Source organism: Triticum dicoccoides, chromosome 5B, assembly GCF_002162155.2.
Source record: "Triticum dicoccoides isolate Atlit2015 ecotype Zavitan chromosome 5B, WEW_v2.0, whole genome shotgun sequence".
Taxonomy (NCBI): domain Eukaryota; kingdom Viridiplantae; phylum Streptophyta; class Magnoliopsida; order Poales; family Poaceae; genus Triticum; species Triticum dicoccoides.
Window position 1 is genome coordinate 719,206,770 of NC_041389.1, and position 23,966 is coordinate 719,230,735.

Consider the following 23,966-nt stretch of genomic DNA (forward strand, 5'->3'; position numbering starts at 1 on the left):
TTTAAAATATTTTCCTTTTTCAGTTTTTAAATGCATGACCTTTTTCAAATTTATGAACTTCTCTCAAATTCGTAAATTTTTCAATTTCATGATATTTTCAGATTCACAAGTTGTTTTTGTACTAGAAAGCTGTTGTGGATTATGAACTTTTTCCAAATTTGTGAGGTTTTTAAAAAAATTGTCAAATTTTCTTAAACTCATGAAGTTTTCAAATGAGCTAAATGTTTTTCAAATTCATGATGAAAAAAATTATGAACTTTTCTCAAAGTCGTGATTTTTTTATTTTCATGAACTCTTTCAAATTTACAAAAAAAATTAGAATTCAAGATTTTTTTTCTCCAATTTTTTATGAACTCTTTTCCAGGCCACAATTGTTTTTAAAAAGTCAATTTAACGTGCACGGTCAATGGTCAAAGTCAATGCAGCGGTCTAAAATCTGTGCTCAAATGCGCTCGTGGACCGCTGCCCATATAGCTCAAGCGTGAGCGTCAGCAGCCTGTACTGGCGCTATAAGCGCCAATTATGAACTCTCACCTTTGGTTTGTTGCATTTTCCTTTTTTTCTTTGTTGAGCTTGTTACATATATTTCTAGTTGATTATACACCAAAAAAACAATATCAGAAAATATATAATAAAAATGTTCTACTCACGAAACTAGGGTGTCACATCATGTGTCCAAATAATATTAGGCAGATCTCTCTTTTTTGAAATTAATATTAGACTGATCTGTTATACCCATACGGAAGTAATGAATTACTGGCTTTGTTTTGAAATCTAGAACATCTTCGGTTTTGTTTTACCAATAACCATATCCTATTAATTGTACCTCTATTTGACATTCTCTCACTCTTTTCATATATTTGATGGATTGGCGATCCTTGGAAATCTACGACAACAAAAAAGATCCATGTGGTATGAATACCTCAGGCGCAAACACTTGCATAAATAAAAAAGGAGAAGAAATTGCATCATTCTACATCTTATACTGCCTTTATAAAAATTTCAGGACCAATGTATTACAATGGCGTCTACCATGAATTCTACCAGTATAACCCCGATGGCGCCTTTGACCCCAATGACTCCCTCATGAACATGGTTTGGGGCCATTCGGTTTCAACAGACCTCATCAACTGGATCGGTCTTGAACCGGCAATAGAACCGGATACCCCGAGTGACATATGCGGATGTTGGACCGGCTCAGCCACAATTCTATTTGGTGAACAACCGGTCATCATATACACTGGTCTCATCGACAGGAAGGCGAATCAGGTCCAAAACATTGCGCTTCCCAAAAACCGTTCTGATCCGTACCTGAGGGAATGGGCCAAAGTAGGCAATAACCCAGTGATCCAACATGTCATACCAGGCTTGAACTCGAGCCATTTCAGGGATCCGACAACCGGTTGGATTGGACCGGATGGTCTATGGAGAATAGCAGTTGGTGCTGAGGTGAACGGCATCGGTACTGCACTTTTGTACAAGAGTAAAGACTTTATGAATTGGACTAGAATTGCACGCCCGTTGTATTCAAACAATGCCCTCAATATGTGGGAGTGCCTGGATTTCTTCGCGGTGTTGCCGGGAAGTAACAATGGACTGGACATGTCTTCGCAAATTCCAAGTGGCGCCAAGCATGTCCTCAAAGTGAGCATCAATTCCTGTGACATGTACATAGTTGGGGTGTATGATCTCAAACGTGATGAGTTTGTGCCAGACACCGTCCAAGATGACAATCGGCTGTGGACGAGGATCGATTATGGTACTTTCTATGCTTCAAAATCATTCTTTGACTCCAAACATGGCAGGAGAGTCATATGGGCTTGGAGTAACGAGACAGATAGTTATTCAGATGATATTGCAAAAGGCTGGGCAGGAATCCATGTAAGAAAATCTACCCTTAGCTTCCGATTTAACAAATCAGTGTAACATCTTTAACCCAATTTTTTTGTTACATTTAGTCAATCCCCAGGACAATTTGGTTAGACGGCGATGGCAAGCAGTTGATCCAATGGCCAGTTGAAGAGATTGAGTCCCTTCGAATAAATGAAATCAACCATCAAGGACTAGAGCTGAAAAAGGGAGATCTATTTGAGATTAAGGGAATCGACACTTTGCAGGTAGTTCCCTATTCAGTATTCACAAATCAACTGGTCTTCCAAAGAATTATTTTTATTTGAAAAAGTGTCATGGCAGTAAAAGCTATAGGATCTCCTGATAATTATTAATTACTTTATAGATAGTACATTTTTGGCAACAGAAAAATAGGCATATATATATCTCAGACCAACGACTATAACTAACCGGGCACATAATAACAGGCTGACGTTGAGATAGATTTTGAGCCGACGTCCATCGATGACGCCGAACCTTTTGATCCTTCCTGGCTTTTCGACCCCCGGAAGCATTGCCGGGAGGCGGATGCATCGGCTCATGGTGGCATAGGGCCATTTGGACTTGTTATTCTGGCGTCCGACAACATGGAGGAGCACACTGCAGTGCACTTCAGGGTTTACAAATCACAGGAAAAGTACATGATCCTCATGTGCTCTGATCTAAGAAGGTTAGTGCTTATGCTTTTTTGACTTAATTTTTGTTACCCTTGATTTCCATAAATGTCAGTATCTATTGATGTCTGGAAGGAAACTGAAAATAAATATTTTCTATTCTTTGCACAGGTCTTCCCTGAGACCAGGACTGTATACACCAGCCTATGGAGGCTTCTTTGAATTTGACCTTGAAAATGAAAGAAAGATATCCCTCAGGACTCTGGTGAGTTGGGAGGCTTAGTTTGTTACAGTAATTTCTCCGCTAATTCACTTGATGACAGAACTGAAATGGACACCATGGTGCAGATCGATCGGTCCGCGGTGGAGAGCTTCGGCAGCGGTGGCAGGATCTGCATCACGGCCAGAGTTTACCCGGTGGCACTTGTCGACGACGGCACCACCCACATGTATGCATTCAACAATGGAAGTACCACGGTCAGAGTGCCACAGCTAAGGGCATGGAGCATGAAGAGAGCACAGGTGAATGTGATGAAGGGTGGAAATGTGATCGATGCTTAGCACAGAAGAGCAGTTCTAGTCAGACGTGTGATTGAAAGACTGGCCACGCACTTGTTGATTTCAATATTTAACACGTGTATTTGAACTTTTGAAGTAGTGGCAATTGGTAAGTAAGCGTAGTGCTTGTTGCCAACAACGATTTAAATTCGCATAGGTTTGGAATAAACAGTATGAGCTTGTGCATGTCACAAAGTTCAAGTAAGAATGCATGTGCATGCAACAGTACTGTAGAAACCAGCAGCTTATCGCCAACCATCTTTCTTGGCTGTTTCAGAAAGTTGGGCATGCTTATCTTTCTCCTCTGTTTGAACATTAACATTAGCATGACGACCGAGCATAGTACCAGTAAGAGCATCTACAGCCGAACTTGACAAATCCGATCCCTCAAACGCCCGCGGGCACTGACCGAACACCCCTAAATAATGTAATCAACATTCGGACACCTCAATTACCATAACTCAAATCCATACAAACTCATGCAACTACGTCAACGCACACACATCGTCCGGCTACTCCATCACACTACACTAAACATGTCATCGGAGTACCAAAATTTGGCATGTTTGGCTATGGTAGAGTTCATCTACGGCTGCCCTTGCCCTTCCTGGCGCCCTTGCCATCCTTCTCACGGAAGTACCGTTCGAAGACGCAGTACGGATCGAGCTCGATCTGCTCGTCGCTGTCGCTATCCTCCGTCTCCTCCTTCGGTGGCAGTCCGGCCATGGCACAGACCGCCCGATTCTGCTCTCGGGCGAGGGTGCGCGTGTTCCTCCATTGTCGTTTCTTCACAATGCGGGCCCGGATGGCTTCCTCCTCTGCGGCCGCCCGCGCTGCCGCATCAGCCGCCTCCATCGCCGCCGTTTCCATCGCGATGCAGGCCTAGGCGGCCTTATCCTCTCCTTCCCATGGCGGGGCACCCGTTCCTGATGGGACTCATAGTCTGCCCGACCGATGATGGGGAAGGAGAGGTGTTCCGGCTACCGGGACCGCGAGGATTCAACACCAGAGGAGCCGAGCTCCCGGCGGTGGACGGATCCATCCGTCGGCCCAACGCTGCCCTCCCGTGAGAGGCGGAGTGTAATACGGACTGCCATTGCCTCCTCCAACTCACACGGGATGACACCCCAATCGACGGATCCAGACTGGTCGGAGTCCGATCCGCTGCCTGCCATGGCGGAGAGGGCCGGAAACCGCCGGACGTGAGCTAGGGTAGGAGAGGGAAGTGGAGTGAAGTGGCTAGGGTTTGCTCCGGCGAGCGGATCGGGCGAATATAAGTGGGGTCGGGTGTGCCAGCATGGGCCGTTCCGATGTGGCGGGCATGCCCGGGCGCGCCCGAGCGCCCCCATATCCACCCATATTTGGGCTGGATATGGGGGGTGCCGGTCAGCTCGGGCGTTTGAGGCGTCCATCTGGGTTGAGAAAACGGGACCGGTCAGTGACCGGGCAGCCTGCCCAGGCGTATGTGGCGGGTTTGAGAGGTCCAGCTGTAGATGCTCTAAGGCTGTAACTGAGTACCTCAAAAGGTAAAGCAATATTAGCAACGATTAAGAGCATGTGCAATGATGGCATATGGATACAGATGCCCCATGACAAAAAGTAGCTTGAGGCATTTACATTGATTTTTTCTCCCCAATGCGCTATCACTAGTGGGCGACATCGATGAATAAAAAAATAAAGACTTCCACTACATATGCTTCTCTACTTTCCACTTCAACTTTTTTAGTTTTATGCATCGGGCCACACTTTTCCCCCAAGCACCCGCCTCCTGCAGAGGATTCTGCTGCTTCATCCGAACCTACTTTTTCTAACATCCGATCCTACATGGTATACTGGACATCACCCTGTGGCTATGCATTGTACATGCCCTATTTCTCCATAATATCCATGGATTAGGTGCATCTTTACATATCTATGGAATTTGGGATATTTTCTAAAGATGAATCAATGGTATCGCTCGGTATCTCTGCTTTCTTTCAGCTGATGCATGTCAATATCTGCTCTTTATCAATCTGTTCCTTGGTAAATCAAGAAGCATCTTAATTTCATGACTGTGTAGCTAAGCAAATAGTGCATGCCTAGCTGGCCAAGGAATATTATTACTGCCTATGTCATGGTAGTTAGCACATGCCAAATGTAAATTCGAAAAGAAGCAACAGGGGAATTGACTCCATTTTGAACTAAAACAGAACTTTGGAAAGAATACCATAAGAGCAGTAGATCCGTCTAACTTACCAACAGAAAACTATGTTCTTGTTTTTCAATTGGGACCAAGTAATATGATTAAACCCAGTCGTTTTCTCCTTAGTAGCAACAATACAAATACGTGCCTCGCTACCCCTTCTGTCACGAGGTGGGGACACCGCAAGATTGAACCTACTACAAAGCACATCTCCCATTGAAGATAAATCAATCTAGTTGGCCAAACCAAACCGATAGATCGGAGAGAAATACAAATCTATAATAATCATGCATAATAAAGTTTAGAAAAGACTCAGTTACTTTTAATGAATAATCTGATCATAAATCCATAATTCATCGGATCTCAATAAATACACCGCAAAAGAAGATTACACGGATCGATCTCCAAGGAGAAAACTGTATTGAAGATCGAAGAGAGAGAAGAAGTCATCTAGCCAATCACTATGGACCCGTAGGTATGTGGTGAACTACTCACATACATTATCCAAGGTGCAGCAAGGTTGATGTAGAAGCCCTCTATAGTCGATTTCCTCTCTGGCATAGTACTGGAAAAGGCCTCCAAATGGGAACGCGGGAGAACAGAAGCTTACGACGGTGGAAAATTTGTTTCGGGGCGCTCTTTGTTGGTTTTGGGATTTATGGTAATTTATAGGCTTGGAAGTAGGTCAAATAGAGTTACGTGGGGCTCACAGCTCAGGTGGCGCGCCCCCTGGTGGCGCGCCGTGTGAGCCTGTGGCTCTCCCGTACATTTTCTGGCCTCCTCCCGAAGCTTCCAGGGTCCCTTCTGGTCCACAAAAAACACTGTAAAGTTTCATCGTGTTTGATATTGTTTTTCTATGAAACAATAAGATAGGCAAAAACATAAACTGGTACTAGGCACTGAGTTAATAGGTTAGTTCCCAAAAAGATATAAAATTGCATATAAAAGTATTTAAGATTAATAATATAATAGCATGAAACAATAAAAAAAATATGTTGGAGACGTATCATGGTGCAGCACCGTGCCTGCTTCTCTCGTTTCCAGCCTGCCCCCGGCGACCGACAGCGCTCGAGGTCCGCATCGAAGATTGGATTTTGCTTTTGAGGCACTGCTTCTATTTGGGTAAATCGAGAAAAACCCAAACCTGAGATATCGGGTACTCAAAATGTCAGGTTTTTATTTTTTCTTTTAAGACAATTTGGGTGTGAGATCTGAAAACCTGAATAAAGAAAATACGAATAACCCGACCTAAAATCTCGGGTAAACCCGAATGCCCTCCAGGAGAATAGCGATTTGAAACTCCGCCCCTTGAGAATCTTCAGGGTGAGGATCAATAAGATTTTTAGAGATCGTCTCAGTGCGACTGCTCGCTCAAGTTCGACTACATCCTGGACGTCCGTCCGTCCACTTCCACTGTTTGCTCTACGGTGGATGGCTAGATTTATCATGTCAGCAATCTTGCGATGATGTTAATTTGGATTAAGCTCAAACAAATCTCCCTAATTACCTAACAAAATGTTGGGCGGGCGGGACAAATGTGAGAGGACAAGTGCACCAATTGTGATGATGACAGCAACAACTCCACGGCTCACGAGACAGGTGGAGAATGGGAATGATCCATCAAGCACAAGACAACTAGCGCCGTACCGCCAAAACCGTAATTTACTTTGCACGGGCACTATCTTACGTGAAAAGACGAAAACAATATGAAGCAGCGGACCCATGCATGCCGGCCACACGAGCAAATTGAGCGTCAGACAAGAAACATGCATCCCACGCTCTTCGTAATATATTCTGTGATCGCATGTCAGTCACGGGTGCCCCGCCCCTACACACCCACCCACACACCCAGTTCATAATATATACTACTATTACATCATTGTTCTTCGTCCAACACAGGGAAGCTCGATTTACGTGGTGTTCTGCCGCCCGCCCGCCCGCCGGAGGCGACGATGGCGATGACCGTGCAAGGTGAGGGATTCCTCCTTGCTTGCTTAGTTAATTGTGCCCTCCTTGCTTGCTTGCTTAGTTACTCCCTCCGTCCGGGTTTATAAGGCCCACCGACCGAATCACCAAGACCAAGGCAGTCTCCTGTTCGCGCACGCTAGTTTAGGTATTAATCTCTCGAGTAATTACCCGATGCTTCGTATGGAACGTCATTCATTGCGGGTGATCAATCATGCATGCTCTGCGCCAATCGCATGCTTCACTTTCCCTCTTGAGCCCCCGCATGCAACGTCTGCGAATTTATTTCCTGCGGGCCTAGCAGACGGAGCTGCAACCGAAGCGGAAAATCTCTATGCATGCAGCGTTTGTATATCAATTATTTCCTTGATAATGCTGCCTCATGCACTTTTCTCGCAAGCATCCAAGGTTCCCAATTAATTTTCCTTGGTACTCGGAAGAAGGGGGCCTTATAAATACGGACGCCCCTCTCGTGCTTAAGGGCCCAATAAACCCGGACGGAGGAAGTAATTGCCAAGTTGTTCGCTCTAGCTCCGTAGTCGGTTGATTAGTACTCCCTCCGTTTCATAATTTGTTTACTGGATTGTACTACTTGCCAAGTGTCTGACCAATAACTTACTGGATTGTCTGCTGCTGCTGCTGGCTGGACGATATGTCTTCTGTCAACTCGCTCTTGCTTCATGTCTGCCTTCACAGTGTAAGTTCATCCATTGTTCGATTGCTTGTCAGGTTCATTAACTATTCGATTCGATTTGTTTCTTCCGATTATTTAGCTCCAGATCTTCTGCTGTTGCAGTTGGCTTGGTGGCCTTGCGTGTATCTTCTCCACCACCCTTCTCTTCCAAATCCTGGTAATTCAGCCACCCATGTTCACTCACTCGCTTCATTTGCCTCTAATTATAGTTAGCTCCACTCCTCTCTTTATTAAATGGACTTTAAGCTTATTACTTACGGACGATGCCAATCATTTGTTTTAACTAGAGAATACCACACGCGTTGCCACGGAAAGGACTGCAAATTCGGACTGATAATATGAGAACCAAAATTTAAAATACAAATGACACTATAGGAAAAATAAATAATGCTGAGTATGAAACATACTCGGCGAATCCCCAAATAACCTCGGCTGAGAGTAAGCCGAGTGCTGCACTCCACTTACAGCTCTCAGCTTCATTTGGACTAGCTCCGTTTCACGGCTACTTGGCTTACATATAATCTGAAGTAAAAATAGAGGCTCTCGCGAAATAAAGTTACATGACGGCTGACCGAGGCTAACTGCCACGGTAAATCGAGTGTGCTACTCGGCTTAATTTTCCAACCAGGGCCAATGGCATTGCCGCCACGTGTCACTCTTAAGCCGAATGTCACATTAAATCGAGAAGGGCAGTAGTGCACTCACGGTGTATGAGTAAGCCGAGTGTTGCTGTTAGCTGAGGGCATTGGCTTGGCTTAACTTTTTACCCACAGGCGACGGCGTGCGGCCAAGCCGAGTGCCAAGGGCAACCACAGACGTGTAAGCCCAGTGGCCCATTCGGCTTACTCGGCTTAAACCAACAGCGGTTTGGCTTTAAAAATGATAATTATGAGCCGAGTACCTCGGGAGTGTACTCAGCTTATAACAATGGCCATCATGCCAGCCATTAAGCGCACCGATGGCGGCCACGTGGCAAACACCGTTGCCGGAAATTCCATGTAAGCAGAGTGCTTTAAATAAAATTCCATCACGGATGCAAACGATTTGCCTCGTCTTCTAAATTAAGAAGAGTTTTGAATTACACGGCCAACCATCCGTAAATGGCGCGAACCTAATTAACCTACTCTCGCGAGCATATAAGAGAACTCAAACGCTTGGCCCCTGCCAAACCCCAAAACCTGGTCTCGGCCTTAATTCTAGACATGATTCATTTGGCATGAAGGACACGTTCTTAAACACTCTTGCATCCTGCTCATTCCAAATTCCCCATGAAACAAACATGACGAGAGATGTGAGGCCCTTTCTCACATTGGCGTTGATGCCCACCATGTGGTGCCACCAATCATTGACGTTGTCGAAGCTACTCCAGTAGGTGATGTCCACACTAGTCAACCCCATCCAAGTCTTGATCTCCGCCCAAATGCCCGTCGTGAAACGACACCAGAAGATGATGTGTGCCGCCATCTCAGGCTCCCTCTTGCATAATTGGCATAGGCCACAGTTTGGTCATCCTCTTCGTTGGAGCCTGTCCACCATGCAAACACAATCCTAAATGATAAGCCAAGCAAAGAATTTATGCTTTGGTGGCGCCCAATTATTCCACACAGCCGGCTTCATTTGCGATGCAGTGGAGTCATCAAGCTGAGCTAGCTCTGTAAGCCGATGATGTCGTGTATTCAGCGGAAGGTGAAAGCTTCCAAACAATCTCATCGTCCACGTCCTCATCAAGGAAGACCTCTCGTAATCCAACCCAAAGCTCATAATTAACATTCAAGGATGTGTTGAAATGTGAGCCCCAAATTTGTGTTGATGTTCGCAATCCATCGGTTGATATCCAGAGCCTTATGGATGGTGTCATTCTTGTGTTCGGAAATTGCAAAAATGGAGGGAGCAATGTCTTTAGGCTTGCGACCTCCAAGCCAAGGGGAGTGCCAGAAGGAGGCCCTTTACCCGTTGCCAACAATGATGGAAGTGCACTCATAAAACAATGTCATGTCCTCTTCATCGCACGGGTGCCCCAAATCAACCCAATCCCTGTCTGAGTCTTTCCAACCCATCCAAGGTCATCTGAGCCACAAGGCACGCGCGAATTTGTCCATGTCCAGGATGCCAAGGCCACCCATGTCCTTGGGCATACGAACCTTCTCCCATTTTATCTTACATTTTCCTCCAGAAACCTTATATATGCCTCCCCATAGGAAAGCCCGCCGTTGTCGGCATCTGTTCCTTTTGTTTTCTCTTTCGTTTTTTTGGACATGTCTGTGCTGCTTCTGCGTCAGCACCTATCGTTGGTTGTATCGGTTGATTGCTTTGTAATACAAGGGGGGGGGGGGGTTCTCGTCAAAGCCCGCTGCAGCTTGACAATGGAGGTCATCGTTCCTTTGGGCACCACAAGCGAAGTGAGGTGGTGGATGGCCTGCGAAGTGATGACCGATTTTACCCACGCGCTTCTCCTAGCCATTATAATGTACTTTCCCTGGCTAATCATGATCTTTCTGGCAATATTGTCAAGCAAATGTTGGAAGTCCACATCCCGCAAACAATGAATGGACAGCGGGAGACCAAGGTACATCATGTCATGGTCGACACTGGACCATCTAATAGGGGCCACAAAGCTCTTGTGAATGTCTGTAACTAGGCCAGTGACGTTCCCAAAGCTTTTAAGTATGGTTGCAAGCATGTCCACGTCCTCCTATAGGCGCCAATAAAATCGCAATGTCGTCCGCGTATAGAGAGGTGTGAAGGCAGGCACCACGGCCACACAATCTGTGTAGGTCTCCATTCTGTGTTGCCACATCCAAGATCTGTTGTACGTAGGGGGTCAATAGCAAGGACAAACAGAAGGGGCGACAAAGGGTCCCCCTGCTGGAGGCCCCTTCCATGCTGAATAGGGCTGCTGTACCACTGTTGAGGAGAACCCTCGATGTAGACGTCTGAAATAGTCATGATTCACTCATGAAACCTCGAAGGAAAACCTCTTCTCTGTAATACATCAAGAAGATACTCCCATCTAACCGAATCAAATGCCTTCCTGGTGTCCAACTTGAGCAGAAGCGGTGGTGTGTTTGATCGTTGCAGTCAGTGAGCATAGCTGCGTACATACATTAAGTTGTCGTGAATGCACCGAGATTTGATGAAAGCACTCTGAGCACGGGATATGAGGATGTTCATAAATGGGGCGAGCCTCATCGCCATCACCTTGGCCACAATATTTTCAATGGCATGGATCAAACTGATAGGCCTAAAGTCCGTGATCACCTCAGCCCCCTCCTTCTTTGGCAACGGAACCACATTTGCGGAGTTGAGCCAGTGAAAGTTCTCCGCATGCAAACTCGAGAAGATGGAAATGACCTTCATAAAATCGTCCTTTATAATTGGCCAACAACTCTTGAAGAATGCACCGGTAAAGCCGTCGGGCCACGGGGCCTTGTCACTAGGCATTGCCTTTATGGCCCCCGAGTGCTTTATTATATTATGTTGGGTATTTTGTATAAGCCAAGAGTATTTTCTACAGCCACTCAGCTTACAACTATGTAAGCCGAGTACTTTTTGTTTGTCATGTTTTTTTTATTATATACTCAACTTATGTTGATGTAGGCCGAGTATCCATATTTTTACACTTGGCTTATGGCCAGCCACACGGCGACCTGTGATTTTCCTGTAGTGTGACCTCTAATGCATTCAATAATTGAATAGAAAACATTTTTTCATTCATGGTTGAATATTATGGTGGATCTTTTTCCATGCATGATTACATCTTGAGATGGGCCTTATCCAATTCATAATTGTATAGTGAGGTGGCATACGCTTGCATGAATAATTTCTTGATTACGAGTACTTTCTATGAGTACTCCCTCCGTCCCAAAATTCTTGTCTTAAATTTGTCTAAAAACAGATGTATCTAGTTACATTTTAGTGTTAGATACATCTGTATCTAGATAAATTTAAGACAAGAATTTTGGGACGGAGGGAGTAGATCGCAAGCCTAATTAACTTCAGCTTGGTCCGCCCCCAAATTTCTTAGGTACGGCCCTGCAGCAATGGAGGAGTCTTCTTCTGCTCACAGTCGTCAACAAAGATCCCATCCATTGTCAGCAAGAGATACAGTACTGCCTACCACTTCCAGCCTCCCAAGAACTGGATGAATGGTATGTATGTTTACCTCTCTGGTTTTTCTTTTCTTTTTAAGCTTCCTCTATGCTTCCTGTCGACTTTTATTCGTGGCCAATCATATATAGTCTCTCTGATTTGGTGTGCTTTTCTTCTTCTCTTGGTCAAAGAAAACTTGGTTAATTAGCACAGAAAAATAAATTTGGTAGCGTTTCTCCTGACTGGGTAAGTTAACTTAAAACCTATTAGACGATCTAAATTTGGCATACCAATATACTTGTTAAAATATATATACTCCCTCCTGCCTATAGTAATTATTACTGATTAGCGACAATTACTATGGATCGGAGGGAGTAATATTTTACAGTAGTATCGTTATGAACTTTTCTTTGTGTCAAAAATAATTACAGGCGAGGGAAAGCTTCATAGGCAACTGATTACTTATGCAAATCTGTTGCTGAATGTTGCCCAAAGTATGCACACACTGTAATGCGCTGCAGTCAAATTTGAACTAAAACCACGACGAGTAATTTGGAACGGAGGGAGTATGATGATGACCCTGTTCTTTAGATGCTTCCACAAAACCCAAATCGTAAAATTTGGCTAAGTTGGAATTTTTTTGAATTGGAGCTTATGCAAAACATTTGAACTATGTACCGAGATATTTATGTAGATTTTGTGTTTATATAACCAGGAGGCTTCAAGATTTTTTCTGAATTTTCCAACTTATTTGCATTTGCATAGAGTTTGCTTTGTATAAATCAGTTAAATAGGGCGGACATGAGGAAGAAATATTGTGACATGGTGTATGCCAATGGGAAAATAAGGTGGAGTTGATCCAAGCATAGGCACTAAAAGCAAAGATCAACGAGAGAAAACAAGACGACAAAGAAAAACAATGTAAAATCATAAAGCCAGAACAAGGGTGTTATGGTTTGTGTCTGAATCATATTAGATAGATCTATTGTACCCATACGAAAGTAATGAAGTACTGACATGTTTTGAAGTCTAGAATATCTTTGGTCCTGTTTTACCAACAATCATATCTTATTGATTGTGCATCTGTTACAAGTCATCGACATTCTCTCACGTTTTCATATCTTCGAAGGATTGGTGACCCATGGAAATCTGCGACAACAATAAAGATCCAAGTGGTATGAATATCTCAGCCACAACCACTTTTAAATAAAAAGAAGAAATTGCAGCATTCTACATCTTATACTACCTTTATAAAAAAAATCAGGACCAATGTACTACAATGGCATCTACCATGAGTTCTACCAGTATAACCCCGATGGCTCCAACAGTCCAAGTCTCTCCTATAACATAGTTTGCGGCCATTCAGTTTCAACAGACCTTGTCAACTGGATCGGTCTTGAACCCGTACTAGTACCGGATACCCCAAGTGACATATGCGGTTGCTGGACCGGCTCAGCCACAATTCTACCTGGTAATCGACCGGCCATCATATACACTGGTCTCATCAACATGGAGAAGCATCAGGTCCAAAACATTGCGCTTCCCGAAAACCAGTCTGATCCGTACCTGAGGGAATGGACCAAAGCAGGCAATAACCCAGTGATCCAACCGGTCATGCCAGGCTTGAACTCGAGCCAGTTCAGGGATCCGACAACCGGTTGGATCGGACCAGATGGACTATGGAGAATAGCAGTTGGTGCTGATCTGAACGGCTCCAGTACTGCACTTCTGTACAAGAGTGAAGACTTCTTGAATTGGACCAGAGTTGAACACCCATTGTATTCATCCAAGTCCTTTGACATGTGGGAGTGCCTGGATTTCTTCGCGGTATTGTCGGGAAGTAACGGTGGACTGGACATGTCTTCAGCAATCCCTAATGGCGCCAAGCACGTCCTCAAAATGGGCATGGATTACAGTGACAAGTACATGATTGGGGTTTATGATCTCAAACGTGATGTCTTTGTGCCAGATACTGTCATAGATGACTATCGGCTATGGCTGAGGATCGACTATGGCAATTTCTATGCTTCAAAATCGTTCTTTGACTCCAAACATGGAAGGAGGATCATATGGGCTTGGAGCAACGAGACAGATACTTCTTCAGATGATGTTGCAAAAGGCTGGGCAGGAATCCATGTAAGAAAATATGTCCTTAATTGGTTGTAATTGTGTGATATTGACATAATCGGCGTAACACCTTTAACCTCACTTTTATTATATTTAGTCAGTCCCCAGGACAATTTGGTTAGACAGCGACGGCAAGCAGTTGTTGCAATGGCCAGTTGAAGAGATTGAGTCCCTTCGAAGAAATGAAATCAACCATCAAGGACTAGAGCTGAACAAGGGAGACCTATTTGAGATTAAGGGAATTGACACTTTGCAGGTATAGTTTCATGGTCACAAACATACTTACCTGCTCTTCCAAATTTTATTTATTTTTACTTCAAAAGGTGTCATGCCAGTAAAAGTTATAAGGTCTTCCGATAAGTATTAATTATATATATGTATAGTACATTCTTGGCAACAGAATATATATACACATATATTCTTAGGCTTATGTGTTTTGTGTATTTTTTAGAGCAAGTGTAGCTAACCAGGCACATAATTTTCTTGAGAAAACAGGCTGATGTCGAGATAGATTTTGAGCTGACATCCATCGATGACGCGGAACCTTTTGATCCTTCCTGGCTTTTAGACGCCCCGAAGCAGTGCCGGGAAGCTGATGCATCGGTTCATGGTGGCATAGGGCCATTCGGACTTGTTATTCTGGCCTCCGACAACATGGAGGAGCACACTGATGTGCACTTCAGGGTTTACAAATCACAGCAAAACTACATGATCCTCATGTGCACTGACCTAAGAAGGTTAGTGCTTATGTTTTTTTTTTGCATTATTTTTTGTTAGCCTTGATTTCCATAAATGTCTATCTATATATTGATGTCTGGAAGGAAACTAAAAACAAATTTCTCTCATTTTCTTTGCGCAGGTCTTCCCTGAGACCAGGACTATACACACCAGCCTATGGAGGCTTCTTTGAACTTGACCTTGAAAAAGAAAGGAAAGTCTCTATCAGAACTCTGGTGAGTTGGGACTTGGGAGGCTTTGTTTCAATAATTTCTCCGGTTATTCACTTCGTGACAGAACTAAAAAATGGACGCCGCCATGCAGATTGATCGGTCGGCAGTGGAGAGCTTTGGCGGCGGTGGCAGAGGCTGCATCATGGCTAGAGTTTACCCAGTGTCACTTGTCGACGACGACCACCAGCCCCACATGTACTCCCTCAGTTCCAAAATAGATGACCCAACTTTGTACTAACTTTAGTACAAAGTTAGGTCATCTATTTTGGAACGGAGGGAGTATGTCTTTAACAATGGAAGCACCATGGTCAGAGTGCCTCAGCTCAGGGCATGGAGCATGAAGAGAGCACAAGTGAGCGTTTAACACGGAAGAGCAGTTGTGTTTGACACGTGATTAGAGGACCGCCTTAAATCTAGTCATTTGTTGATTTCAGTATTTGGCATGGGTATTTCAACTAGACGCCCATGGAGTACTGTATGATTTAAATTTGCAGAGATTTGGAATAAATAATACTCCTATATATGAGCTTGTGCATGCCAGAATTCCTGACAGAAAATGTGCTTGTGCCTGTGAGATTGTAAGATAGATACGGTGCCGCTCTTCGTTGTGGTTCCTGAATGATATGGGTCAAGGACATCTCTTGCTTCAGTTTTGTCATTTCTTTAAATCTTCCACGATTCTACCAAACCATATGTGCTGTGATAAAACCTAGACTAGGAAACGCATCTATCCTCTCTTTATATTGATGGTAGACAAGAGATCTTACAAGCATTGAAAAAATAAAAAAGACGAGAGATGTTGGAGTATGTATGCAACACACAACAAATCTCCTTGCCTTGTACAGTAACAGGCAAATCAACAGTTAGCATCACGATTGGACGTAGTAACTGACTGTAACTGCTGAGCATCTCAAAAGGCAAAGCAATATTAGCAACGTTGAATTCTTTGTAATATCCTTGGATTAGGTAGTACATCTCTACATATCTGCAGAATTCGGGATATTTTTCAGCTGATGCATGTGTGTTTCTTTCGTTAATCAAGAAGCATCTTCATTCCGTCGCTGGGTGCCTAGGAAAATAGTGCCAACTGTAAATATCTATCTGGCCAAGAAATACTATTACTGCCTATGGCATGGTAGTTAGCACATGCCAAATTTAATTTAATTTTTTTTTAAAAAAAAGCAGCAGGGGAATTGACTCCATTTTGAACTGAAACTGAACTTTCAGAAAAATACCAGCAGAGCAGCAGATATGTGCAACAATAGGAAAGTAGTATGTACTACTTCTTTTTCAGTAGGGACACACAAATGATCTTCGAATCAGCAGTGCTTGGATCAACCTTCTGAATATACAACTAGTTTGACGCCACTCTCAAAGATCGTCTTGGTCGGCTCTGATACAACTAAATTTTTCGTGTCCTGGTACTTGTTCGTTGACTTTCCCAGGAATGCAGCTGCTTCTACGGCAGCTGCATCGAACTTGCTTCTTGTATAGTAGTGGTGCCCAGAAAGAAGCTTTGATGCAAAGACCACCAAGTATGCACAGTATTTCCATAGTTTTGTGGCAATGCTAGAAGTTTGCTTGAATTCTGGGCCCAGATCGGCGGCGCCTCGCTGCCGCCGCCATGGATCGAGATAGGTATGGGGCCCGCGCCGGTGTAGGCGAAGGGAGGGCCCGAGTGCACCGTCGCTGGAGGGGGTGGCGGCGGAGAGAGAGAAGGGAGGGCCGTGGTGGCACGGGGACGCCGTGGATGGAGCTGCTTTTGGAACAGGGGAGGGAGTTTCATAAATATATCTTTATAAGGGTGTTTTTGTAAGGGTTTGTGCTACTTAACATATATCATTTGCCTTTTCTCGGAAAACAAAAGGTCTGGTTTTGTCCTCAATCTTTCTTGTATTTAATAAAATATAGTCTACAGGGAGATGCTAATATTTTACAAATGTATTTTTTATGAAGAATCTAATGGAACTAATTTGGTGTTTTAGATGCAGATATATATATATATCTTCATAGGCCTGTCAAATACTGTATGGAACTAATTTGGTGTTTTAAATGCAGATATATATATATAGGCCTGTCAAATACTGTATATAAGTTAATTTGGAATGGATGGGGTAATATCTAGAGCTGAGAATGAGCCCCAAATTCATACAGAAACTACATTGCATTTGGTTGGAACACAAATAAATAAAACACAATGACATGAAGAAAAACTGAATGTGCTAGATCATCCATTGGGTCTGCCTCAAGAGTTTGTTCTAGCTGGAAGCAGAGAAACGGGATGGTGTTGATCAATTGGGTCTGCCTCTCTCTCCCTTTCTTGTACCCAAGTCCAGTGTATGCACTTGCATATCTTATACTCCCTCCGTCCCAAAATTCTTGTCTTAGATTTGTCTAGATATCTAAGACAAGAATTTTGGGACGGAGGGAGTACTAGGACTCGATCGATGATAAGTCATGTTGTTTACTCTCACTCATGCATTGCTTACTTGTTAATTAAACAAAGCATGTGTTGGTGACTTGTTTAGTGAGGAGGAGATGGAACCAAAATGTAGTACTATCTTCTGCTGTGCGATCTGGAAAAGAAAAGCATGCCTGGTTGCTTCTTTTACTTGGTGTGGTTGTATTGAAGATGCCAAGCCACCAAGGTATCATCTTGTTCCAACTTCCAACTCCCTAACAATCCCATCTTGTTACTAGGATAAACCGCTGGCATGCATCCTCTTTTCATTTCTGTTCTCCATAAATAAACAAAAATATATAAACGGAGTCTAGCAAGGGTAAATTAAGTAGACAGCAGCATACTCAAACAAGGAAACTCTGGATTTGTCTTACCAAAACTTCATTCACCATGTTTCATCGAAAGAAAAGAGCCGTCGATCATAGTTTGTAGAACCGGAGCCCAACAAGCAATGGCCCCCAAGGGGAGATCACACGAGCCAACTCAAGCTCACCATCACTTCTATCAATTCTATGTGCTAGACTCCGTTTTGAAAAAAGAAATCTATGCTAGGCTCGTCAGCTCAAAGAGAGAAAATCTAGGGCCAGCCAGCTGAAACTCAACCTCAGGTGAGGTCTACATATATTCTATGCTAGGTTCATCAGCTCAAAATTAAAAACAAAAAAAACTACCAAGTACAGCACAGGCACAGTACAAGCTGCAACACAGATTTGCACACAACAGCATCGGCTACAACAGAGTGTTTCCAGTTACCGACTGACGCCAAGAGACCAACCACATGGAACCAAACAAAGCTACACCAACTTAACAGGCTGCTCGCAGTTTACCGACTAGTTTTTGTCTATAACCAACCGACACATAACTTAATGGCCTCCCCTGTGCTCTCTCTATCTCTCTCCACTAGGAGCGGCTCCACGAGCTGTTATCTCGACGAACTGCTACTTCAGGAGGTGCTGCTCCCTCCCGTGCCGGGTGCTCCTCTTGGTAGCACTTCAGCACCTGCCATGGGTGCCACTACCTGCAACAGTCACGGACAACACGAGCAAAGTGCTTAGCAAAGCCTATGCTACTGCCAGATGAAGAAGACAAAATCACTTATGCACCACAAAACAGGATCCTCTGCATATGATAAATAAGTCTTTGAATGCATATGCACACGATATGGAGGATTAGCGTTAATGGTCTCAAGTACCTTAGGTTGCAGCCTCATTACTGTAGAAACCAGCAGCTTGTCGCCGAAGATCTGTCTTAGCCGTCTCACAAACTCGGGCCTGCTTATCTTTCTCCTCTGTTTCAACATCGTCAACAGGCACAACACATTTAGCACAGTGACTGGGAACAGTAACTGTAACCAAGTACGTATCTCACAAGGAAAACAGCGTTATAACAACCTTGAATTCTTCATAGTGTCCATGGATTACATCCATGTCAGAACGAGGAACTTTTGTGGAGATGGCAGCGAAAAGCATTGGGAGGGGCATCCAGGGTGAAGTAGGAGGCCTTCGAGTTGGGGCACGCCCAAACCTGGGTGCTTGTTGTTTATCAGCTGGAGATGCCATGGTTTCGGAACTATCGTCCTGATCACAACAAACAAACAAACAAAAAATATGACAAGCTGAAAGTTCCCAAGTAAAATATCGCACCGAAATTAAGTACCAACTGCGGAGTCCATCCATATGGAGTGCATATAAGTACAACTAAGCCCAGTTCCATCGCAAGCTTGGAAGCAAATTATGACAATCCTTAACAAGCACGCCAACAACTTCCAAATCTATGCTTAATCATATTTTTTAGATGAAAGAAGGCCAACGGCCATAAGATGGTAGATAATAACCTATCTGAATACACCTAGCTAATACACACCAAACATGCAGCAGTCAATACGTGTGGGGTATTAACATGCTGCCCGTTCAAGACACAATGTGTATCAAAGCTAGGATATGATTGTAACCAGTTAAACATAATAAGCATACCTTGATTACACTTTCTGCTGAACCAGAATTTCTTATCTCAGATATGTTGGATGCAGTATCTTCTCTAGCCAAGTATTCTGCAGTAATATCAAATGAATTCTCTTGTGTAAACAACACAGAAGCAAAAATGAAAAATGGAAAGACAGATAAAATCAAGAACCATGAGAGTGGCTGTAGTAGTACCATTGGTCATGGAAGGTGCTTTGATAACAACAGCATATTCAGCATAGATGTGTCGATGCACATTAGCATCCCATATGATATAGTGCTTTGGCTTTTGAAGATCATCCACACCACTATCAAATCTTTCATTGGTTGGCTGGAATTGCTTTGATCCAGGAAGTACAACCTCAACATTACCCATTATAACACGGCACAGCATCATCCTCATGATGCCATTTTCGTCAATATCTGAGTAGCTAGCGCTGTGAAAAGATAATCAAGTAAGATCATAAGAAACTACTGGATATTTAATCAAGTAAGATCATAAGAAATACTGAATATTCAAAGCAAGAGCTATCCAGCAGCAAATCTAAAGATGCATATATACAAACAAATATTTACCAGGTTTGAACAGATGGATGTATATCCTAAAGTTAAGATTAACATGCATAAATAAGAACCAGACAAGTATTTACCAGGTTTGGGCACAGTTCGCTGGAGCAAGATGTGTACCAATGCCATACACTGGCCCCAGCATGGGTTTTGTAACTTCCAGAACACCACGCATCATCATCTCCTCCATAGTATCCTTGGAACAAGGTAGCCACGCGTAGCGCACATTTGCGTTGCCACGATGCATTTTGGTGGCCTCAAGTTCCTTCTGGAAAAGATTGAAGCGAGCCCGCCCTTGCTGATCTACCAGTGGAGTTCTGTAGATGCCAATAATATTTTCTTCACTAAAAGGTTGGCCTGCCCCTTCAAACAATAACTTGCGCACAGCTGAATCAACAGGTTGGCCAATTTTCTGCTTATAAGTAGCAGCATGTATGTTTCCACTAGCAGGTTCATTCAAACAGATTGCAGGACCAGCTTTATTTTCAACAGCAGCATAATTATGTACCTCCTGTTCTTCCTCCAGTATGTTATTAACCTTCTTAGCATGAGGGAGTACTGCATCAACAGAATCTGAACTCGAGCTTTCAGCTCCAGCTGTCAAAATCAAAGTCCCAGCACACTCACCAGCTTTAGATTTACCACTGGGGTCACTTTTCCCATGCTGAGATGGTTTAGATGTTACCAGTCCAGCACATAACTCTGGAAAGAAGCGGTTACCATGAACATCAATCCATGCTATTGGCTTGTTTGTGGTCATCGAAGAATCAATGCAGACCATGTGCATAAAGTCCAACAGGACTTGCTGGTTCTTCAATACAGCATTAGTAATTGGCCTCTTCAACTGGAAGTCCTGCTGTACCAGATTCACAACATGCTCTGGAAAGTCCCTCCATTTACCCTGGTGGTAACAAAGCACGCGCACGGGCGAACCGCTTGTCTTGAAGTTCTTATAGCACTCCAGAATATCACCAGCAGAGGAGGTCATTTTAGACTTCTTAAGGACAGCAGAACCATCAGCATGCTGAGAGACCTCAGCAAAATCATCTGTGCCAGTACTCTTCACAGACGACTCATGTTTCCTCTTGCGATCAGTAGCTTTCAGGACATGTTCATCCAGTACCATTCCAGTCTTCCTTTCCATATTTTACACAAAGCTCAACTAAAACTAAGTATTGACTTTCTTTACAGATTTACACCACTAAGTAAACAAAGAGTATAGCTTAACCTAGCTAGTTAGATTATGCTAGCACAAAAGTAACTTCAAAACGAGCCATGTTATCCACAAGGGTAAGTGAAATGGACCTGGGAAATAAGGAGAAAAAAAGGGAATAAAGATATGTACAGAGGTGGAGCATGGGTGGCGGAAAAAAAAGTATTGTGTGACAAATCTATGTATTTCTTTCATGACACACCATGCAGAACCAAACCATAGAAAGATATCACCAGAAAAGAAAAGAGAAATCTACACCAATATTAGCTCAATGATTCAGTAAGCCTTTCAACTAACAAGTAAAAACAACCTGGAGATGTTATCAGTGCTCATTTTGTTCTCCTGATGAAGTGTTAACTATTAAGGATTACCATTGGCAGTAGTAAGTTGCAAGTCACAAAGGGATGTGAGTTTCTTCAGGACTAAATTCACCAATAAATACTGATGGCGCATGGAAACTTGTAAGAATATGAATTAAATATAATTATGTTCTGTTTCTCTGAAAAAAAAAACTAGTTGAGTATTCGTGGCATCAATTTGTCCTGAAACATTAAACTTGAACCTTTACGTTGATAGAAATGACTTCTTGTAAATGGATGATGGATTGTTAAAACATGTCTTAGACGCTTAGAGATGCTAAAGATTAGTATCTAGGAGAAAGGTGCTGTTGCCAGTGGTGCTTTCCCATTTAATAGCAATAAAGTTTATTTGCCAGCTCATATGACCTGATACGTAAATGACTAAAAAGGTAAGAGTTGGTAGATCTTGCTGTCTGGAATACGATATTCTATTCAGTCTAGGGAAAAAATTCTTTTTCTTGAATAATAATGGGTGCAATGCCACAATTATTAAAGAATAATCATGCCTTTGTGACTCTTTACCCATGCAGCTTCACATCGTTGCTCCAACCAGGAACGCTGCTGGTGCGGCCACATAAGGGCTCAGCAGCGAACAATGGTGGAGAGAAGCTAATGATGCTGCTGCTGCTGCTGCTGCTGCTGCGACAAAGATTAGCATTGTGGCCTGGTTGTAAACTGCCATTGTTGCTCTCGGAATCTCCATAACGGACATACCGAATGCAGCAACATCAAGGCCATAGTATAATCCCATGGCATTAAAAGCACCTTATGGCATCGCCATATTAGTCTTGAGAATGGATGGATGATGACAGCTTGTGCACAAAGCTTGTTGTGCCTATTAGGTAAGCAGCGTTAGTCAGTAGCACTCAGCACATCAAACTTGTAACATTTGTTTAGTCAGTATGCAACTTACTATGTTATCCAGCTGGCAGACCGCGCTGCACTAGACAGGCACTCAAAGTTGATTTTTACCACATCAATACTTGCACTAAAGAAAACTATTTATTTTTACTCGACTTCAAACCCTTATCATATAAGGTTGTTTGGGACTAAAGGCTTAGTTGTTGTTGTTGTTCAAATGGTTAGCATATAAGGTTGTTTCCAGAATATGGAAATATGTAGTATGTAGTAGTTAGATGCATACATATTAACTTTGATGTGCAAGGCATGGTTGACAAATAAAAGCAGTTATCTGGAGTAGCATGGACAAGCTTGAACGCAGAAGGGTGAAATCTGAGCACATAAATGGACAGTTATCCAACACTCAGCACCGACCAAACACGTTTAGCAAGTACGTAACTTGCTCTGTCGTGTAGCGAGCGTAAACGGCTATGCAGGCAACCAGAACTAATTAGTACGCACTAATACTGGAACCGAAGGAAAGATCTAACATACTGAATATTCGACCGTTTCGGCACTGTAATACTATGCCATGCATCAAATCACACAAGGTTGTCCCCAGACAATGCAAGCATATTAAATAACTGGTTAGAGCATGTTTAATAACTCAAACACGAGATGCGGACGCATCAACTAATATGAAGCTGCAGGGACCAGCCCGACCTTTTCACGCGCCAACGGCCATCTAGCGCTTGGCGCCAAGCCGCCAACCAATCATGCTCAGCAAGTATGTGATCTACTTTGCTAACCTAGCTACCAGGAATTCTCTAGACAAGGCAGACATAGACAGCTATTACTGAGACACTATTGCTCCCATCCCACCAGACGAAAACTGTAGCATCTACTCTGTTCCTTATCAATCTAGCTAGGATGCAACGCCATGACATGTATGCAAGCACCGAAAAGTTAGGTCCCATAGAGCAATCCGTAGCCGGATGGCTACGCGATGAGCGAAAGCATGAAACTCAAGCCGGCCGAACCGGCCCAGCCCCGCATAAGAAACTGAACTCTAAGCTTCTGCTCTGCTCTGCTGTCATTTGTGCGCTGTGACACCATGAGACGCGTGCAAGCAAGCACCGAATAGCTAGATCGCGCATAGCAACTAGTCGTAGGCAACAAGTAAAAGCATCAAATCGAAGCACAGATAACTGAACTTGGAGCACGGAAATGGACAATCCGACTCAAGCAGCCACCGAACAGCACGCGTCCTCAAGGCAGAGAGATTTAAGAGGGGTTAGGAGGAATTATACCTGCGGCGGCTCATCGCGGCGGGGTCGGGGGTAGAAGGGAGCAGGCGGGAACGGACTAGGACTCCACGGCGCTCCTCCGGTTCTTCAGATCAGAGATACGGCGGCGAGGCAGGGTTCGGGGTGGGGTGAGGGTGGGGGTACAGGACGGGCTGGAGGCCCTTTTAAGCCGCCGCCTCCGCCGCTATC

The 23,966-nt window shown here is 43.7% G+C and overlaps 3 protein-coding genes across 5 annotated transcripts in view; 2 read left to right on the forward strand and 1 right to left on the reverse strand.

Moving 5' to 3' along the window:
• Positions 1-3,356, forward strand: part of LOC119312963 (beta-fructofuranosidase, insoluble isoenzyme 4-like) — a 4,857-nt gene extending 1,501 nt beyond the window's left edge. The window contains exons 4-9 of one of the 2 annotated variants that reach the window (XM_037588761.1): positions 904-912; positions 1,007-1,881; positions 1,959-2,117; positions 2,319-2,560; positions 2,676-2,769; positions 2,853-3,318. In XM_037588761.1, the coding sequence (XP_037444658.1) occupies positions 904-912; positions 1,007-1,881; positions 1,959-2,117; positions 2,319-2,560; positions 2,676-2,769; positions 2,853-3,065 (1,592 nt within the window). In that variant the 3' untranslated portion in view covers positions 3,066-3,318. Of the gene's footprint in view, positions 1-903; positions 913-1,006; positions 1,882-1,958; positions 2,118-2,318; positions 2,561-2,675; positions 2,770-2,852 lie in introns of both variants that reach the window. The other variant, XM_037588760.1, reaches the window with a different exon arrangement.
• Positions 3,357-7,238: 3,882 nt separating this feature from the next.
• LOC119312966 (beta-fructofuranosidase, insoluble isoenzyme 4-like) lies at positions 7,239-15,606 on the forward strand. 2 transcript variants are annotated; one of them, XM_037588763.1, is made up of 9 exons: positions 7,239-7,906; positions 8,006-8,060; positions 11,928-12,051; positions 13,159-13,167; positions 13,257-14,128; positions 14,217-14,375; positions 14,615-14,856; positions 14,979-15,072; positions 15,161-15,606. In XM_037588763.1, exons 1-9 carry the CDS (start codon positions 7,890-7,892, stop codon positions 15,305-15,307), a joined length of 1,719 nt encoding a protein of 572 aa, XP_037444660.1. In that variant the 5' UTR covers positions 7,239-7,889; the 3' UTR covers positions 15,308-15,606. The 2 variants fall into 2 exon arrangements, with proteins under 2 accessions (XP_037444660.1, XP_037444661.1); XM_037588764.1 differs by lacking the exons at positions 7,239-7,906; positions 8,006-8,060 and having other exon boundaries at positions 11,927-12,051; positions 13,122-13,167.
• Positions 15,607-18,122: 2,516 nt separating this feature from the next.
• LOC119312964 (inactive poly [ADP-ribose] polymerase RCD1-like) lies at positions 18,123-23,952 on the reverse strand. Its single transcript, XM_037588762.1, has 7 exons — positions 23,781-23,952; positions 20,142-21,363; positions 19,687-19,928; positions 19,504-19,580; positions 18,922-19,107; positions 18,723-18,818; positions 18,123-18,548 (listed from the first exon to the last, which is right to left on the reverse strand). The coding sequence occupies exons 2-7, from the start codon at positions 21,200-21,202 to the stop codon at positions 18,474-18,476; spliced, it is 1,737 nt and encodes a 578-aa protein (XP_037444659.1). The 5' UTR covers positions 21,203-21,363; positions 23,781-23,952; the 3' UTR covers positions 18,123-18,473.
• Between the last annotated feature and the right edge of the window lie 14 nt (positions 23,953-23,966).

What these genes read in the sequence shown, in the direction of transcription:
- LOC119312966 (XM_037588763.1), top strand. An exon ending in AGGGAATTGACACTTTGCAG is followed by an intron (nt 14,376 to 14,614) that starts GTATAGTTTCAT and finishes TTGAGAAAACAG; the next exon opens with GCTGATGTCGAGATAGATTT. An exon ending in ATGTGCACTGACCTAAGAAG is followed by an intron (nt 14,857 to 14,978) that starts GTTAGTGCTTAT and finishes TTCTTTGCGCAG; the next exon opens with GTCTTCCCTGAGACCAGGAC.
- LOC119312964 (XM_037588762.1), bottom strand. Translation starts at nt 21,202, where the DNA reads ATGGAAAGGAAGACTGGAATGGTACTGGATGAACATGTCCTGAAAGCT. An exon ending in GCGAACTGTGCCCAAACCTG is followed by an intron (nt 19,929 to 20,141) that starts GTAAATACTTGT and finishes ATCTTTTCACAG; the next exon opens with CGCTAGCTACTCAGATATTG. An exon ending in TAATGAGGCTGCAACCTAAG is followed by an intron (nt 18,549 to 18,722) that starts GTACTTGAGACC and finishes TGACTGTTGCAG; the next exon opens with GTAGTGGCACCCATGGCAGG.